The sequence below is a fragment of the Lynx rufus genome, unplaced genomic scaffold (genome assembly GCF_022079265.1).
Source record: "Lynx rufus isolate CCGP_SWC_20201006 ecotype Redwood Valley unplaced genomic scaffold, mLynRuf1.p SCAF_5, whole genome shotgun sequence".
In the NCBI taxonomy this organism is placed as follows: Eukaryota; Metazoa; Chordata; class Mammalia; order Carnivora; family Felidae; genus Lynx; species Lynx rufus.
In genome coordinates, this window is record NW_025814867.1 from 36,833,597 (window position 1) to 36,852,244 (window position 18,648).

Sequence of the window (18,648 nt, forward strand, 5' to 3'; positions counted from 1 at the left end):
ATTGAGAAAGATTACAAATAATACCATCAAATAGTCTTGAGAAACATAAGTATTTGTTTTTCAGTATATTTTTATTATTTTATAATGACATATTAAAAAAATACCTAAAATTTGTGCTCCACCTATGGATTCAGTGGTCTGTGGATGCCAAAAGTTTCTTCATATTGAAAATGTTGATAGTGGATGGAAAGTCTCAAAGAGGGCGTAACAAAACTGTTGGAATGAGTTATCTAAACTGAGGGAAGTTTGGCGTTACCAAATGCTGAAGCATGGTCAAATAAGTTGGAAACTAACAAGCAATCATTTGATTTGGTGGCACTTAATATTACTGTCCTTGAGGGTTCTTTTTTTTTTTTTTTTTTTATAAAATTTTTTTTTTTCAACGTTTATTTATTTTTGGGACAGAGAGAGACAGAGCATGAACGGGGGAGGGGCAGAGAGAGAGGGAGACACAGAATCAGAAACAGGCTCCAGGCTCCGAGCCATCAGCCCAGAGCCTGACGCGGGGCTCGAACTCACGGACCGTGAGATCGTGACCTGGCTGAAGTCGACGCTTAACCGACTGCGCCACCCAGGCGCCCCGAGGGTTCTTTTTTTTTTTAAAAAAAAAAATTTTTTTTAATGTTTATTTATTTTTGAGACAGAGAGAGACAGAGCATGGATGGGGGAGGGTCAGAGAGAGAGGGAGACACAGAATCGGAAGCAGGCTCCAGGCTCCGAGCTGTCAGCACAGAGCCCGACGCGGGGCTCGAACTCACGGACCGTGAGATCATGACCTGAGCTGAAGTCGGACGCTTAACCGACTGAACCACCCAGGCACCCCCTAGGGTTCTAATAAAGAAATAGGATCAGAAGGCAATTGCAGGTTCAAGCTGTGAGTCGGACGGAAAGGATTGGAGTAGAGGTTATAAGATAAGTTTTCAAAGAGCAATAGTTGTGTTTCCCTCCTTCTGTCCTTCTGTCCTTCCTCTCTCTTTCTCCCTACCTCTCTTCCTTCTTACTTATATACCATAATTAGAACATAGGGGAGGTCCTATACAAATATCACACACAAGACAAGTACAGTCTTTCAAAGTTCCTCACTTTTGTCTCTGTGTAGCTTGATATAAAGTGTGTACCATTAAAATAATTTTTCTGCTTAGAGATATCATGGGTAGAATATTTTTATTCTCAAACTGTTAGTTACTTTACTTTTGATTATTTTTTTTATAGAGTAGCAGTTAATTATTTTGATTTGTTGTTTTTTTTTTTGAGTGTCAATATAGTTTGGAATTAAAGTCTTGATAGCTGAATCTATCAACATATTTGTATGATTGATTAATGAGCTGGGCATTGATCAGAAGAATTCACCTTCAGTGTAGTTTATTTGAATATAAGTTAGTGACAGATATTCAACAAATACAGATTATGATAATCGCTTTTACAGGAAGCAACGTTGAGTGTGTTTCATATATTACATAGACCTTAAGCTTTTACTTATTCTTAGTAGATATCTGATACCATTCATTGGATTCTGTACACAAAGTAATTGCTATTATCTCCCCCTTGAAAAGGCAGGTAGTGGAATAGATGTACATTCACAAAATAGTTCTCAAACTGCACTTATGTGAATGAAACGGGAACATATTCAAGAGCAGTGATTCAGTGTTCCAAATTCCCTCATTAGATATAGATCATATTTATTATGATTTAATTCTAAAAGTTGTTTACATTCCAGGCCCTTCGGTGACCTACTTGGATTTGGGGTTTAAAAAGAAAATACCTTCTGGATTTATAGAGAGAGGAGACATCAAAGAAGAAAAGACTTAAAGGAGAAGATGCGCGCCTGGGTGGCTTGGTTGGTTGAGTGTCTGACTTAGGCTCAGGTCATAATCTAGCTGTTGCCAAGTTTGAGCCCCGTGTTGTCAGCACAGAACCTGGAGACTGTTTCAGATTCTGTGTCTCCCTCTGTCTCTCTGCCCCTGCCCTGCTTGCGCTCTGTCTCTGTGTCTCTCTCTCAAAAATAAATAAAAAAAAAAAATAAAAAAAAAAAAGGAGAAGAAGGTTGAGAGTAATCAACCTGCTTCAATCAGAATTGATAGGCAGTGTTGTGGAATGAGAGGGAATGGGGTAGAGAGAGCTCGGCAAGATGGATGAGATTGGATAAGAGAAGCGACATCTAGCTTCAGGAAGAGACTGGATGGATACAAATTAAAACATATAATTTTTTCCTGTTAGGAAACTGGTTTATTTGTAAAGGCCAACCCATATTAGGCAATTTTGGAATCATTTAAAAGATTCCTGATTCTGAGTTGAGATGAATATAAGTATATTTACTCTAAGTAGGAACTTAATTTCTTTTAAGCTCTCAATGACAAGCTTTTTTTTTTTAATATGAAATTTATTGTCAAATTGGTTTCTATACAACACCCTGTGCTCATCCCAACAGGTGCCCTCCTCATTGCCCATCACCCACCTTCCCCTCCCTCCCACCCCCATCAACCCTCAGTTTATTCTCAGTTTTTAAGAGTCTCTTATGATTTGCCTCCTTCCTCTCTGTAACATTTTTCCCCCTCCCGCTCCCCCATGGTCTTGTGTTAAGTTTGTCAGGATCCATGTAAGAGTGAAAACGCTTCTCTGTATGACTTACTTCACTTGGCATAACACTCTCCAGTTCCATCCACGTTGCTACAAAAGGCCATATTTCATTCTTTCTCATTGCCAAGTAGTATTCCATTGTGTATATAAACCACAGTTTCTTTTTCCATTCATCATTTGATGGACATTTAGGCTCTTTCCATAATTTGGCAATTGTTGAAAGTGCTGCTCTAAACATTGGGGTACAAGTGCCCCTATGCATCAGCACTCCTGTATCCCTTGGGTAAATTCCTAGCAGTGCTACTGCTGGGTCATAGGGTAGGTCTATTTTTAATTTTTTGAGGAACCTCCACACTGTTTTCCAGAGTGGCTGCACCAGTTTGCCTTCCCACCAACAGTGCAAGAGGGTTCCCGTTTCTCCACATCCTCTCCAGCATCTATAGTCTCCTGACTTGTTCATTTTAGCCACTCTGACTGGCGTGAGGTGGTATCTGAGTGTGGTTTTGATTTGTATTTCCCTGATGAGGAGCGATGTTGAGCATCTTTTCATGTGCCTCTTGGCCATCTGGATGTCTTCTTTAGAGAAGTGTCTATTCATGTTTTCTGCCCATTTCTTCACTGGATTATTTGTTTTTCGGGTGTGGAGTTTGGTGTGTTCTTTATAGATTTTGGATACTAGCCCTTTGTCCGCTATGTCCTATCTTTTCCCATTCTGTCAGTTGCCTTTTAGTTTTGTTGGCTCAATGACAAGCTTAATGAGTATCTTACTGGTGCCTTTTCATTGATTTTCTCATTGTAATAAAAAAATTGTTTATTGAATTTTTCATAGGTGCTTCTTAAGTTTCTGATAGACTGTGCTAAAATATATTGGTTTAAGTGGCGTTTAGTTTTAAAGTGATAAGCAGAAAGAGACTTGAGTTTATCTAGCCCAAATTTCCATCAAGAAGGCTGTGCTTTAGTGATTTGTGTGAAGCCATTTAGATACATAGTAGCAGGGGTAAAACAGGAGCATTGATTTCATAATTCTTAGGGCAGTGCTGTTTCCCTTAAGCCAACTACCTGGCTTTCTGAATTTAATACACTGGTGTCTGATTTCAGTGCACACTTTTGTGTGTGCTTTTGGACCATAAGTATCTCAAAAGAACTTCAAAATTAGACTTCCTGGCTTCCTTAGTATTCCTTCAACAAGTATTTCTCAAATATCTACTGTATGACAGTCACTATTTTAGATTTTGGGGATCAACAAGTTCTCAGGCCTCAAGAATGAGAGAACCAGAAAATAAACATGTAAAAATTAGCAGTTTCAGATACTTATAAATGCTTTCAAGAAAACAGAAGTAGGCTATGGTAGCAGGGTTATCTACTGGAGACAGAATAGTTGGGGAAGGTTTCTCTGAGGAGAATTTAAGCTGAAACCTGAAGGAAAAACAGAGCCAGCCATGGGAAGCTGTAGAGTTAGAGCATTCCAGGCAGAGGCCCTCCACGTGACCAAGTTTGGCATGGTTGGTGAATGAAAAAAGGGTGAACACTGAAGAGAGTGGGAAGAAAAGAGGTCAGAGAGGAGAGAATGGTAGGGCTGTGTGGATCATGAGAATGGGAATTTAGAAGTCAGATTGTATTCTAAGTGAAATGGAATGGTATTGGAGCAGGGGAGTGACCGACCTGAAGAATATGTTCAGATGATCACACTGGTGGAAAGTGGATTGTAGGGGAATACCAGCGAAGGCAAGGAGAAGTGGTTGGATTTGAGATGTGTTTTGGAGGTTTGCTGGATTTATTGGTGGGTTGGATGTGGGGGAGGTTTGGGGAGGATGGTGAGAAAAAGAGAGTAAGATGGTGGTAGACTGGGGGAAGAGCATGTTTTAGGGGAGGAAGTCAGATGGTTTGTCGGGGACTTGTTAAATCCGAGATGCCTACTGGATGTCCAAGGAGGCAGTTGGATATTCACATCCAGTGTTGAGGAGGAGAGATCAGGCCTAGAAATGCAGACCTAGGAAGCAATTGCATTAACACCATACTTGAAGGGGTTTGCACAGGCAAAGAAGAGAAGGTGGTCCAGATCTGAGTCCTGAAGCATTGCAACATTTAGAGGTAAGGAGGGAAAGAAGTCAACAGAGGGCCAGGGATGTAGGAGGAAAGCCAGAAATAATTGTGTTGGAGAAGCCAAGAAAAGGACATTTTAAGGAGGGATGTTAGTGTTCACTATTATTAAATAGTGCCACCAGATCAGGTATGATGAGGGCAGAGAAATGACCACTGGATTTGGCAACATGGAAAGCATTGATAACCCTAGCTAGAACAGTTGCTGTGTGTCATCATGGAGTTAGAAGCTGGCTGACTGGGGAGAGGGTTGAAGAATGGATGGAAAGGGAGAAATTAGAAACAGTGACGAGAGATGATTGCTTTTGAGAAGATTTGCTATGAAAGAGAGTCTAGAAATGGAATGATACCACAAGAAAGGATGTGGAATCACAGGAGATTTTTTTTCTTTTTGTGCTCTTTTAAAATTGGGAAATACTAAAGCTTGTTTTCGTTCCGATGGGAATGATCCACTAGAGAGGAGAATTGATGATACAGGAAAGAGGGATTAATTGTGGGGTCAAGTCTTTGAAGTGGCACTGGTGATTGGAATGGAGAGGACAAGTGGGGGAGTTGCCCTTTTCCGCGAGCAGGGACACCATGATGTAATATGACCTCACACTCCCCTTTACACCCAGCTCCTCTTTTCAGTCTCACTGGATACCTTTTTTTTTTTTTTCCAACGTTTATTAATTGTTGAGAGAGAGACCATGTGTGCTTGAGCAGGGGACAGGCAGAGAGGGGGAAACAGAGGATCCCAAGTGGACTCCCTGCTGACAGCAGAGATCCTGATGTGGGACTCGAAGTCATGAACCGTGAGATCATGACCTGAGCCAAAGTCCAGTGCTTAACTGACTGAGCCGCTTAGGTGCCCCATCACTGGATGCCTTTAGCCCAAATTGATCAGCTTCTTTCTATAATCAGGAGTTTTTTTGTGCTACCTCTGGAATATTCTTTTGAATTGAATTCATCCTTTATAAGGCTTAGCATGAAGCAGCTGGTGGTATTTAACACCAATTTTAATTTTTGTGCCAACAGGTGAAGCAAAAAATTTATTGCCATATCTTGGACCCAACAAAATGAGAGATTGTTTCTGCACCATAAATTTGGACCAGGAAGAAGTTTATCGTACCCAAGTTGTTGAAAAGTCTTTAAGGTTTGTAAAAAATTCATAAATTGTCTTCCATATGCTATATATTAATAAATAAATTTTATACTTTTTCCAGACTGTAATCATCAAGAATACTTCGTTTATCTGAAACTTTTCTTTTTTTAAAAAAAAAAAATTTTTTTTAACGTTTATTTATTTTTGAGACAGAGAGAGACAGAGCATGAATGGGGGAGGGGCAGGGAGAGAGGGAGACACAGAACCGGAAGCAGGCTCCAGGCTCTGAGCCATCAGCCCAGAGCCCGACGCGGGGCTCGAACTCATGGAACGTGAGATCGTGACCTGAGCTGAAGTCAGACGCTTAACCGACTGAGCCACCCAGGCGCCCCTGAAACTTTTCTTTTACATTCTGGATTTTTTATTTTTATTTTTATTATTAAAATTTTTTTAAATGTTTATTATTTATTTTTGAGAGAGAGACAGAGACAGAGACAGAGTGAGACAGGGCAGGGGCAGAAAGAGAGGGAGACACAGAATCCACAGCAGGCTCCAGGTTCTGAGTTGTTAGCACAGAGCTCAATGCAGGCCTTGAACTCATGAACCACGAGATCAAGACCTGAACCGAAGTTGGATGATTAGCCGACTGCGCTGCCAGGCGCCCCTGGATTTGTTTTTAGAATTACAGAATCTCAGAGTTTGAGGGAGCTTTAATGTTTTTTGAGCTGGACTGATCAACTGCCTTACGGTTTGTTCCTTCTGACAATTATCGTTGATAAGAGGTCATCTGACATTTGCTTAATAATGTTTGTTCCAGTGACCAAGGAGTTCATTGCTTTTTAAGCAGACTATTTGTTCTTAGAACTATTCTGATCCTTAGGAAACTCTTACATTTTGTGAAATAATGTCTATCAAAAGGAGAACCTACTGTATGCCAAGAGCTGGCTGGTGCTGTTTATTCCTATATTCATGAGAACAAGATAGATGCAGTGCTGACTTTCATGTGGCTTTTCATTGCTTCAAAATATATCTTCCTTTTAATTGTTCCTAATCCTCCCTTGGATTTCTGGAAAACACCTTAATCTGTCTCTGACATGACATCTTTCAAGTTTTTGAAAACAACTATCAATACACCTCCGTTTGTTCTCTAGGCTAAATTGTGCCTATTTATTTGAACTTTTCTCAGAGTACCTCATTATTTTATTTCTCTTGAGAATAAATTACTTCTGAGAGTTGCACAAGTCATTGTCAGGGAATGGATTCTTACGTAAATTTCTCATTTTTGGAAAGTGTAATAGCACTTTGAGAGTATCATAATAAATTCTAATTCATAAAATTAGAGTCTGCCACCTCTGCCCTGTAATAGCATTTGTGGGCATAATTCTAGCACAGAGCTGTGCTGACAGGACGCAGTCTTGGACAGAGATAAGAATCAAAATAAAGGCATGGGGAGTTGTTGGAATGAACGTGTGATGAATGAATTACTAAGTGTCATGACTCTTGTAAACTTTTTGGGGAATCTGGTTTTAAGAGTTTATTCACTTTGAGAGAGAGCATGAGCAAGAGGGGGATAGAGACAGAGGGAGAGAGAGAATTCCCAAGCAGGCTCTGCAGTGTCAGAGCAGAGCCCAACGGCAGGGCTCGAACTCACCAACTGTGAGATCCTCAAACTAAGAGTCAGATGCTTAACTGACTGAGCCACCCAGACACCCCTAGGAAATCTATTTTTTGGTGTTCTTTTTCATAATCTATTTTCTTTAAACTTGCCCTTTTTTTCTGAGGCTTTTCCCCTTTTATCTTTATTGTCAGTGGTTATAATTTTGAATGTCTCTAGTGTTCTTCATAGGAAAGGATTGTGTAAAGCTGAAAGTACTTCAGTAACCCCCCCAAAATTTAAAGTAATATACTTCATGTCTCTAGTCATAAATCATCTGTCCCTGTTGTATTAGAATTTTGTTATTTATATGTTATGCATGATGAAACCGAGTCACCAAAAGGCTGAATAATTTGTGTGTATAATATAGGAAGTTGGAAGCAAACTGGAGATTGGAACCTGAAACTGTTACAACTCTTAGTTTGTTACTCAATGTACACTGATTCCATATCGCACAAAAATCAGTGATATACAGAGCTAGTAATTGCCCATAAATTGAATACTTGTGGTAGTTTCAAATATGTAGCTTTGTAAATTAGTGACTAAAATTAGCTTACTTTTTTTTTTTTTTTTAACTCTTGCCTTTCTAGATATTTGTGTTGTGGAAAGATGATGAAACCAATTATTTTTATCCATCTTAAATTATTTTTCTAGATGCATAGCAACTTGGAAGGTATTTTAAGACTAACAGTGGTTACCTTAGGTTATTTCATATGTTAGATTAGGTGCTTCTTGGATTCTAGGTGCCCCCTAGCATTTTCCTTGTGGAATAAGGTGAAAGAATCTGTAATATAAAGCTTTGCCCCCCTGGCTTTCATGTCAGTGTTTTTTCCCCTTATTTTGATAAGTCAGTAGATACCATTTAGATCTTATGGGTTCTGGATAGTACAGTTTTTATAGGCAGCCTGGATACAGGTTTTCATAATGGGTAAGGAAGAGTCCTATATGAAATCTATAGCTCCCACATTTCTACCTCAAATCCTTTTGAACAGCGAATGGTATAAACAAACTGAGAAATAGCAATACTGCTTGTGCCTAGTGCTTTTCTTTCCCATCCCAGGAATTTCCTTAAGAGTCATATGCATGATCATACGTCAATGATAGCAATAGAGTGTTGTTTTAAAAACTGTGTAAGTCTAGTCATTGCTGCTTACCAATCTCATTGAAGTTTTCTTCAGATAGATTGATTAGTTAATTAATTAAAGATGTGGGCACCCAGATGTGGGGATTAACTTGCTGCAGTTGTGGTGATATAGTGATAACAGATGGTTTAGTGGATAGTTCTATGGTATTCTTACTTGGTTTTATAATGTATTTTAAAAATAACATTTGAGTGCGTGCATGTGACATATAAAGGAAATCCTCAATTTTATAATTGTTTATAAAATGATGCAAAGGAGAAAATACCTAAACATGTCATGTCTTTGCCTAATAGTTGTTTTTGTATCAGTTTTTATGTTGAGATTAATTAGAGGACTCCAGTTATTTTGATAGACCAACTTTTAAAAGTTTATTTTTATTACATTTGAAGTGGAAAACATATTGGCAAAAGTTAACCAGGCATTATAAACAACTAAAAAGCTGAGTCAGCTGTTTTCTGGACAAGGTCAGAAATAACTTCTGTAAGAGTATTTTCCTTTGTATTTCAGTGTCTTTTTTTAAGTTGTGACATCCTAAAGAGATTGCATTTTTCTGGTGACATTTTCAAAGAATCCTTTATTTCTTTAAACATTCTTAGGAAAGAAGTGATCTTGACAAAGATATTTACTAACATTTCAGAGATTCATGTCTTTATAGAAGAATTTAAACATCAAAATAACATTCTTAAAATAAACTTATAAAAATGAGTTGTTTGGGGGCACCTGGGTGAGTCAGTCAGTTAAGTGTCTGACTTCAGCTCAGGTCATGATCTCTCAGTTTGTGGGTTTGAATCCCGCATCAGGCTCTGTGCTGGCAGTTCAGAGCCTGGAGCCTGCTTCAGATTCTGTGTCTCCCTCTCTTTCTGCCCCTCCCCTGCTGGTACTCTCTCTCTCGAAAATAAATAAACATTGGGCGCCTGGGTGGCTCAGTCAGTTAAGTGTCTGACTTTGGCTCAGGTCATGATCTCATGGTCCATGAGTTTGAGCACCGCATCGGGCTCTGTGCTGACAGCTCAGAGCCTGGGGCCTGCTTCAGATTATGTGTCTCCCTCTCTCTCTGCCCCTGCCATACTCATGCTCTGTCTCTGTCTCTCAAAAATAAATGAAAACATTTTTTAAAAGTTTAAATAAACATTAAAAAAATAAGTGGTTTCATAGGAGAAAATCTTAGCAACTTGGGGATAGGCAAAGAATTCTTAACTTAGGATGTAGAAATCACTAGTCATAAAAGAAGAAAATTGAGAAACTGGATTTCATCAAAATCAGAGCCTTCTGCTCTTCAACAGACATTGTCGAGAAAATGAAATGGCCATCCACAGCTGGGAGAAAATATTCTGACAAAGGACTTGTATCTAGAACTTATTTAAAAATGAAAACAAAACCAATAAGACAGATAGCCCATTTAAAATATGTGGAGAAAACATGAATAGATATTTCCCAAAAGAATATATACAAATGGCCAACAAGCACATGAAAAATATTCAGCATCATTAGCCATCAGGGAAATGCAGTTTAAGACCATTTCTGTCACTATAGATTCTTGAACAAATGTGTCATGATCGAAATCAGATCACTGGTTTTTGTGACAGTATGGAGGAGGTGATTGCACAAGGGAACTGTCTGGGGAGATAGAAATGTTCTGTATCTTGACTGGGGTAGAAATTTCACAGGTGTAAAAATTTATCATATCACATTCACTAGAATAGCTAATTTTAAAAAGACTTTCAATAGCAAATTTGGCAATGAAATAACTTGAGCCCTCCTGCATTGCTGGTAAAAGTGTAAACGGTACGCATTTGTTTGGGACACAGGTGTTGGAAAACAGTTTGACAGCAGTTTCTTATAAATTAAAAATTCATCTACCTTTTAACTTAACAATTCCACTCTTTTAGCTGTCTACCCAAAATAATTGAAAGCATATGTTCAGAAAAAACCTTCTATAAAAATGTTATAGCAGCTTTCTTTTTAACAGCCCAAATTAGAAACAACTTGCATGACATGACTGGGAGAATAGATTGTGGAATATTCACGAAGGGAATATTATGCAGCAATTAAAACACATGAGCAAAATGGAAAAATCTCAGTTGTTAAGCTGAGTGAGAGAAGCTAGACACAAGAGTACATACTATTTAATTCTATTTATATGGGATTCTTTGACAGATCTGTGTAATAGAAATCAGATCACTGGTTGCCTGTGTCAGGTGTGGTGGGATAACTGCAGAGGAGTATACAGAAACCTTCTGGGAGACAGAAGTGTTACTACGTGTTGACTGGGATGGAGATGACACAGGTTTATAAATTTGTCAAATCATTAACCTCTGTACTTTAAATTGGATTTCATTATATGTAATGTATAACTTAAGTTGATTCAAAATAACCCATTGTAATTTCTTAAGTATATTTTAAAATAATACTTTTCAAAACATTATCCTTTTGTGTTGTCAATTGTGATTAATAAAGCTATACGTATTTCTGAGATGATGATGTTGTGAAGGACACTCTCCTCAGCTCATTGTGTCCACTTGAGGTGGACATGACCCTAGGCAATAATTGGGTCTTCTGTCCATAGGACTTCTGAAAAGCTGTTCAGAGCTCAGCCTAGCAATTGAGGTCCTCTCAGAGTTCAATTTGGTTTGTATAAGGTTTAGTTGGAACTTAGCATAGAGAATAATTTTGGGCTTTTGAAGCTTTTCCCTATGATGTTTTAGTCTGTAATTTATTTTATTGAAAATACTGTTTGAGGACTCTGTCAAATTTAAATTTAATGAGCTTTTCCCCCTTTCTCTCTAGCCCATTTTTCAGTGAAGAATTTTACTTTGAGATTCCAAGAACTTTCCAGTATTTGTCTTTCTATGTTTATGATAAGAATGTTTTACAAAGAGACCTTCGTATAGGTATGTACTGTTCATAATTATCTTTAATCACAGTGTTGGTGTTTCTCTTAATTCTTTCTCTAAATATAAAGCATTGAAAACAACAAAATAATATATGTTCAATATTTGTAATCCTTTACTCTTCATGTTTGTTTGTGAATCTTATTTTTAATTTGTATGCTCAGTTTAGGTAATGCTTTGGAGGTGTCGTGACTGATCTCCCCCTAATCATGGTGTCATGTTTCCAAAGTACCTGTAGGGCCATTTTCGTTAGTATTCATTACACTTGTTCATCAGTTTTTTGTTTAGTATCTTGTCTAATAGGGTATTTATGAAGGTAGAGACCATCACTCACAGAGTGCCTTACATTTAGTAAAAGCTTGGTATTTGCTGAATGGTTCAAAGAATGTTTTTATACAAAGATCGCAGTATTTGATCTCCCAAAGAACATTTATTTTTGAAGCTTTTTTAATAGAAGTAATAATTTGCTTTAATGTAGACATATGTTTTCTCTCTGGCTCTATTGGTGACCATGAACTCTATTTCTTAAATAATTGTCTAAGGCTGGGGTATGCTCTGTGGGCATGGAGTAGAACAAAGCTAAATGGACATGTATGTGTCGATTCATGGTCTTTGTACCATTGTCTGTATTTTAATAACAGGTAGAGGTCTGTAATTTGCATGTATTATCCTCTTGCTTTTTAGTATTGTGAATTTCGTCATTTCCATTTCTCCTTTCTGATTGGAAATATGCTCAAGTCTTCTACAGTTTAAATGGTTAATTTGACTTTTTTAAATGATTTATTTGACTTTGTCCTCTCTTAACTACCATCTAACGTGTTTCCGCTTTTGCTGTTGAACTTCTTAACAAATGGTTTGTATCCTTCTGCTTACTGCTACTTTGTTTTTAAATCTTTGTAATCTGGCTTCTATATTTTCCTGACAAACCTTTTTTGAAGTTTGCTAGAATCCTTTTAGAGGAAATCAAATAACCTTTAAAAACAGTATATATATTTTTAATTCTAAAGCTATTACATGTTCTTAGTGATCAGTAGTGGCTGTGCACAGGAATAACTAGTTAATAATTTGTATATTTCTTCCCTTTATTTTCTGTATTTATATTATTACATTGCACTATTCAGTTTTTTCCTTTTTTCATCTAATGATCCTTTTCCCTTGTCATTGTTTTTTAAAATTATTTGTTAAATATCCTCTGTAAAGAAATACATTGTTTTAACCACCTCTTTGTTGGTGAACACTTATGTTTTCAGATTGTTGATTCTCTAAATGGTGTTTCTATGAGCTCCTGGGGCACCTGGGTGGCTCAGTTGGTTGAACATCCGACTCTTGATTTCAGCTTGGGTCACAATCTCAAGATTTGTGAGTTCGAGCCCTGCATCTGATTCTGTGCTGACAGTGCAGAGCCTGCTTCAGATTCTCTCTCTCTTCCTCTCTCCCTGCCCCTCCCCTGCTTGTGCTCTCTTACTCTCTCAAAATAAATAAATAGACTTTAAAAAAAATGGTGTTGGTATGAACATCCTTCTTGCATACATCTTAGTATGTCTCTTTTTCTTAGAATAAATTCCTAGAAGTGAAAATACTGGGTTAAAGGATATGAATATTTTTATTTATTTATTTTTAAAAGTTTATTTATTTACTTAGAGAGTGCATGCACATGCACAGGCAAAGGCATAAGCTGGTGGGGGGGGTTGTGGGTGCAGGGAGAGAAGGAGAGAGAGAATCCTAAGTAGGCTCCACACTGTCAGTACAGAGTCTGATGCTGGGCTTGATCCCACCTGAACCAAAATTAAGAGTTGGATGGTTAACTGACTGAGCCACCCAGGTGCCCCAAGATATGAATATTTTTAAAATTTTTTCTCTCTGTGTTTTTTACATTGGCCCCCAGAAATACTATGGTAATTTAAATTCCCCCAAACATGGCCTGGGCATAATCATTTCACCATATCATGGATATTCTTGGATATTAGCATTGAAAAAAGTTTCTCCCAATTTGATAGGTGAAAAATAATATTTTTTGACTTGTATTTTTTTGATTATCAATGAATTTGTTGAAGTTTTTGTATGTTTATTAGTCTTTTATATTTTTCTTCTATAAACTAGTTTTTCATTGTCATGCCCATTTTTCATTTGGATGAATTTGTTTACTTTTATGCGTACTTATTTGTTAAATATGTTAACTTTTGTCAGCTGTACACATAACAAATACTTTTTCTTTGTCACAAAAGGCATTTTCATAGTGTTGAATCCTTATCTGCCTCTTTGTCATATTTGACTCTTTTTTTTTTTTTTTCAACATTTTTTTATTTATTTTTGGGACAGAGAGAGACAGAGCATGAACGGGGGAGGGGCAGAGAGAGAGGGAGACACAGAATCGGAAACAGGCTCCAGGCTCTGAGCCATCAGCCCAGAGCCCGACGCGGGGCTCGAACTCACGGACCGCGAGATCGTGACCTGGCTGAAGTCGGACGCTTAACCGACTGCGCCACCCAGGCGCCCCTATATTTGACTCTTTTTGATTGCTTTTTCACCTTGTTGAAAGCCAGAGAAAATACAGTTTGAGTTTAATGACTTTGTATTATCCTAGTTGTCTTTCTTCTTCTGAGTTCTTTATGTATATGCAGACTCTTTTCTTTTTAGCAGACCCCTGAGGTCCCATCCTCAATTCAGTGAAACCAACATTTACAAACACTTCTGTGTGGCATACAAAGAAGACAACTCAGGTTATTCCCAGGCTATCAGAGAGGCACACTTGTACTCTAATTCTAATTTATTGTAATTGGATCTGGGCTAGAGATATGAACAAAGTACTTGAGAACACAGACAACAGGTAATCTTGTTTGGTGGAGGATTAACAGACTACCTAAGTAGGAAAAGTAAGAAATTGCCAGGTTATAGGGATTCGCAGAATTAGAGGAGAAAAAACAAATCATGTTTGTGGTGTATCTACTGGAATATATAAATTACTTAGGAAGAGGGTGGTAGAAGTGAAACTGGGAATATAAATTGGGACCAAGTTGTGATGGACCCTAAAAACCGTGCTTAGAAGTTTGGACTTCATCCTATAGACAGTAATGTTGAACCTTTTAAGAATGAGAAAACTTTCAAAAAAAAAAAAAAAAGAAAAACATTTTAAAAATTATATATGACTATGTATACATGAATACTTTTGTAGTTTAACAACTTTTTATGGCCTACAGCAGTAACTTCCAAAATACAAACTCAGTGTCTATGGATTACATATGTAAATGTATATATATGTATATATGTTCTTTTAAAGCATATATACACACACTTTACATATGTGATCTTTAGTTTATGGTTTAGAGTAGAGAAATTAGAGTCAGGGAGGCTATAATCAAATGAGATGCAAAGGGCAGTGGCAGTGGGAATGTGAATGAGTGCATGTACTTCACTGAAGAAGCTTCAAGTAGGGTTTAGGGGCTATAAGGGGATGAAGGATTGTGAGAAAGGAAAGTTAAAAATGGTATTGTTTCTATGGCCATCATTAACTGAGATAAAGAACACAGCAGGATGGGAAGAGGAAAGGATGACTTTGATTTCAAACAAGTTAAACTTGTATTACCTGGGAAACATCTTGGTGGACACTTTAGTTGACTGTTGGAAATACAGATCTGAAGCTTAGAGAGAAGGGCTTGAGATGCGAATTTGAGAGTCATTAGCATTAAGTGATACTTGAAGACTCTGCAGGAACCAATGAAATTGCCCTGGGAGCAGATAAGGAAAACGCAGGGAAAATGAGGCTTCAATGAAGATTGATAAAATTTATCAGGGATGTAGGAACAGAGATAGGAGAGATTCACATCTCAGAAGGCCAGGAGATCTTTTAATGTCAACAACTAGAGAGAGGCAGAGTAGAGTAAGGATTAGATAAAGGCTCTTGGTGGTTATGAGCGACCCTTGAGAGAGAGTGTCTCTCTATCATGTCTTTTTAAGAAAATTTTGTAATTTTCATTGTTTGCATATAATACTATAGTCATCATACATTATTTCATTGAAAAGCCTTTAGTTGAGGTTTATAATTACGATTTCCAAAAGTTCCCTGTGCTAAGTTTTTTTGTTTTTAAAGTAAAAGTCAATTGCACTTTTAAACAAAAAAATTTTACATAAATACCACTTCTTTGTGTAACAGTATCAGAAACCCATAACTTGGTGTGAGAACTTTTTTTTCAAATAATTTTATTTTTATTAAGACAAAATTTTTGCATTTAGTGGCAGTTTTTTTCCTTTTACACATAGGAATTATTATTAAAGTAAACTCAGCATCATGTATGTACCTGTTAAAGTTGGAAAATGGTTTTCATTTATGAATCTTTACATTTTTGTAGTTCAACATATTTTCTTTTGTCACTAACTCATAAAGTTCAGTCGTTGCCTTTTTTTTTTTTTAAGCACCAGGGAGACAGAGGGAGCACAAGGGGAGGTAGAAAATCTTAAGTAGGTTACATGCTCAGCGCAGGGCCTAACTTGGGGGCTCAACTCTGGAATCTTGACCCGAGCGGAAATCAAGAGTCTTACCCCACTGAGCCATCCAGGCACCCTGGGGTTGTTTTGGTTTGTTTGTTTGTTTTTTAAATTTCAGCTATTGAAAATTGAGTTTAATTATTTTATAATTCTTAGTTGCTAAGTTGTAGATTAAACAGTACTATAGCATTTTCAAATGAAATTTGAGCTAAAGTTGAAAGACCCATCTTTGAAACTTAAGAATTTCTGAGAATGTGCACTAACCAAGTACAGTTTTAAGAGCTTGTTTGTTTTTTAATTGTGTAATACATGAATTTTTGTCTTTTTATAAAAAAAATTTCAAATTGTAGTACTGCAGATAATCCTAATTCATTTTGACCACTGACTCCCTCCCAGTCCCCTTCCCAGAAGTAATAACTGTTATCAACATGGGGCAAAATATTTTATGTTAGTCGTCTTCGTATGCCAGGTAGTTAGTACAAAAATTTGACTGTGAATTAAAAACTTGAGACCTAGGAACTTTGCTATAAAAAGATAGGAAGTTGCAAAGTTAAGGTTTTATTTTACTTTGTGATATATTGACGTAAGGTATAGTGTCCTCTCTTAAAAGGAGAGAAAAAAGATAAAAGTTTTATGTAAGAATGTATTTCCATTTCCAGTGAGAATTCTAATAGAAAAATAAAACATATATTTTATCTTATAGTGTGTATTTTCTGGGTGTTTTACTTTGAGGGGCATCTAGGCTGAAAAACTAAACTGTGGTTATCTGACCTAGGCAAGTTTTTTTTTTTCTTTCGCCTTGTTTCAGAACAGTATAAGAGAATTTCACTAGGCTATCAGAAACCTGAATTCATTCATGACTCTGTCACTTCCTGGCTGTGTGATCTTAAACACATCACTTTACCTTCTTAGGCCTGGCGTATCTATAAAATAAGTCTGAGTTTAAGATTGCTAAGGTCTTTTCCAACTTTTCAATTTGTAATTTCTGCTGGCGTTTAGCTCTGAAGTCAAAATTGCCTAAGATGACACTTTCATATCTGTTTGCATAGGGTCTGTATCACTTATCTGTTGGTACATAACAAACCATTCCAATACTTGGTGGCTAAATACATCAACTATATATTTGGTCATGATCCTCAGGGTTGTTAATTTGGGTTGAGCTCAACTGGTGGTTATTCCATTGGTCTCAACTGGGATCACTAATGTGCACTTATCCAGAAGATTGACTGGACTAAATGGCCTGACTCATATGTCTGGTGGCTGGTGCTGGCTGTTATCTGGGCCTTCCTTTCCATATGGTTTTGGGGTTTTAAGAGGGTAAGCCCTACTGCACAGGTGTTTAGTAAGATTCTACTTGCATCACATTTGCTGATGTCCCATTTGGCAAAAGCAAGTGACATGGCCAAACCAGAGTCTATGCTGGAGAAGACCACACGATGGCATAGACCAAGGAAGAATGATTTTTGGGGACCATTAATATACCAGTCTACCATGGAGAACAAAATGTACCCTAAACTCTATACACTAGGGCATTAAAGTTTTGTGATTGAATTGCTGTTGTTGACTGTGTGCCAGAATTTGTTCAGTTTTCTGATCCATTTTCATCCTGTATAGACAGTCACAGTTGTCACTACTTATATCTGCTCTTTTCATCCATTTCTACTAGCGTCCATGTAGGAACAGGGCTATCAAGATTTGCCAGTTGGTGATCTGTATGAGGATGAAATTTCTAAGAATATGTTGTATCTAAAAATGGGGCCCAAATATAACACAGTTTTTACAGATGGCAAGAAAATGCTGTTTAGAAGTGGTGCTGGAAAGCTGAGAATACTTTTTTTTTTTTTACTTTGAGACCAACAAAGATAGTTTCTGTGCCCACAGTTCCTTCATTTCTTTTTGTGTTTCCTCTCCTTGTCTTATTTTAAGGAACTAATACAGCATCTGGGGTGTGTGTGTGTGTGTGTGTGTGTGTGTGTGTGTGTGTGTGTTTGGTCTGAGCTTTTTCTGTCTATGAGTTTGTCAGGACAGTGGGGAAATGAAATAGTACCTTTAAATAATTTGTTGAGTAGTTTGTTCCTGGGAGGTTTTTTGTTTGTTTTTTTGAGGTTGGTGATTTCATGGCTACTAAAGTGATGAGTTAACTTTGCTCAAAATGGTGAACACTAAACTTGAGATAATCTTTGGGACCATTAGAGGCACAGAATTTTTACAACTAATCAGAGAAGGGCTTCTCTCTCAGAAGACCAGAATCATTCAACTCTTTCATGGCAGTGAGTGCCAGGGATGCACAAGATATGCAGTAGAAGGAAGAAGGTACTTGCTTCTGGGAATTTTTACCTGTGAACTAAGAGAATTCTCATTTGGGAAGACACATGTGATAAAGATGGATACTCAGCGATCTGAGTAGAGTTCCTACTCTCTAGTTTTTAGAAGCATTACTAATTAAATAGATTTTGGTTAGCAGAGTCTGGAAATCATATCACCATTTAAAGCACAGTGGTATTGTGATTATTTGTTGAATGAGTAAATGAATCAGTTAAGCCAGTAAACTTCAAAATAAACTTTTTCAAAAACCTTATTTTCAAGTTGGGGGCTTGCTTTGGTGATACTTGTAAATATGAAAATATATACACACATGTATATTTGTGTATATATGCATAAATTATGTATAAAACTAAAAATCCTAGAAACTGTCTTATCAGGCCTTAACCAGGAATC

General features: G+C 37.3%; 1 protein-coding gene across 3 annotated transcripts in view; it reads left to right on the forward strand.

Moving 5' to 3' along the window:
• RASA2 (RAS p21 protein activator 2) overlaps window positions 1-18,648 on the forward strand; it is a 123,812-nt gene that overhangs the window by 21,843 nt on the left and 83,321 nt on the right. For all 3 annotated transcript variants that reach the window (XM_047099216.1, XM_047099213.1, XM_047099214.1), the window contains exons 2-3: window positions 5,695-5,812; window positions 11,345-11,448. In XM_047099216.1, the coding sequence (XP_046955172.1) occupies window positions 5,695-5,812; window positions 11,345-11,448 (222 nt within the window). The remainder of the gene's footprint in view (window positions 1-5,694; window positions 5,813-11,344; window positions 11,449-18,648) is intronic.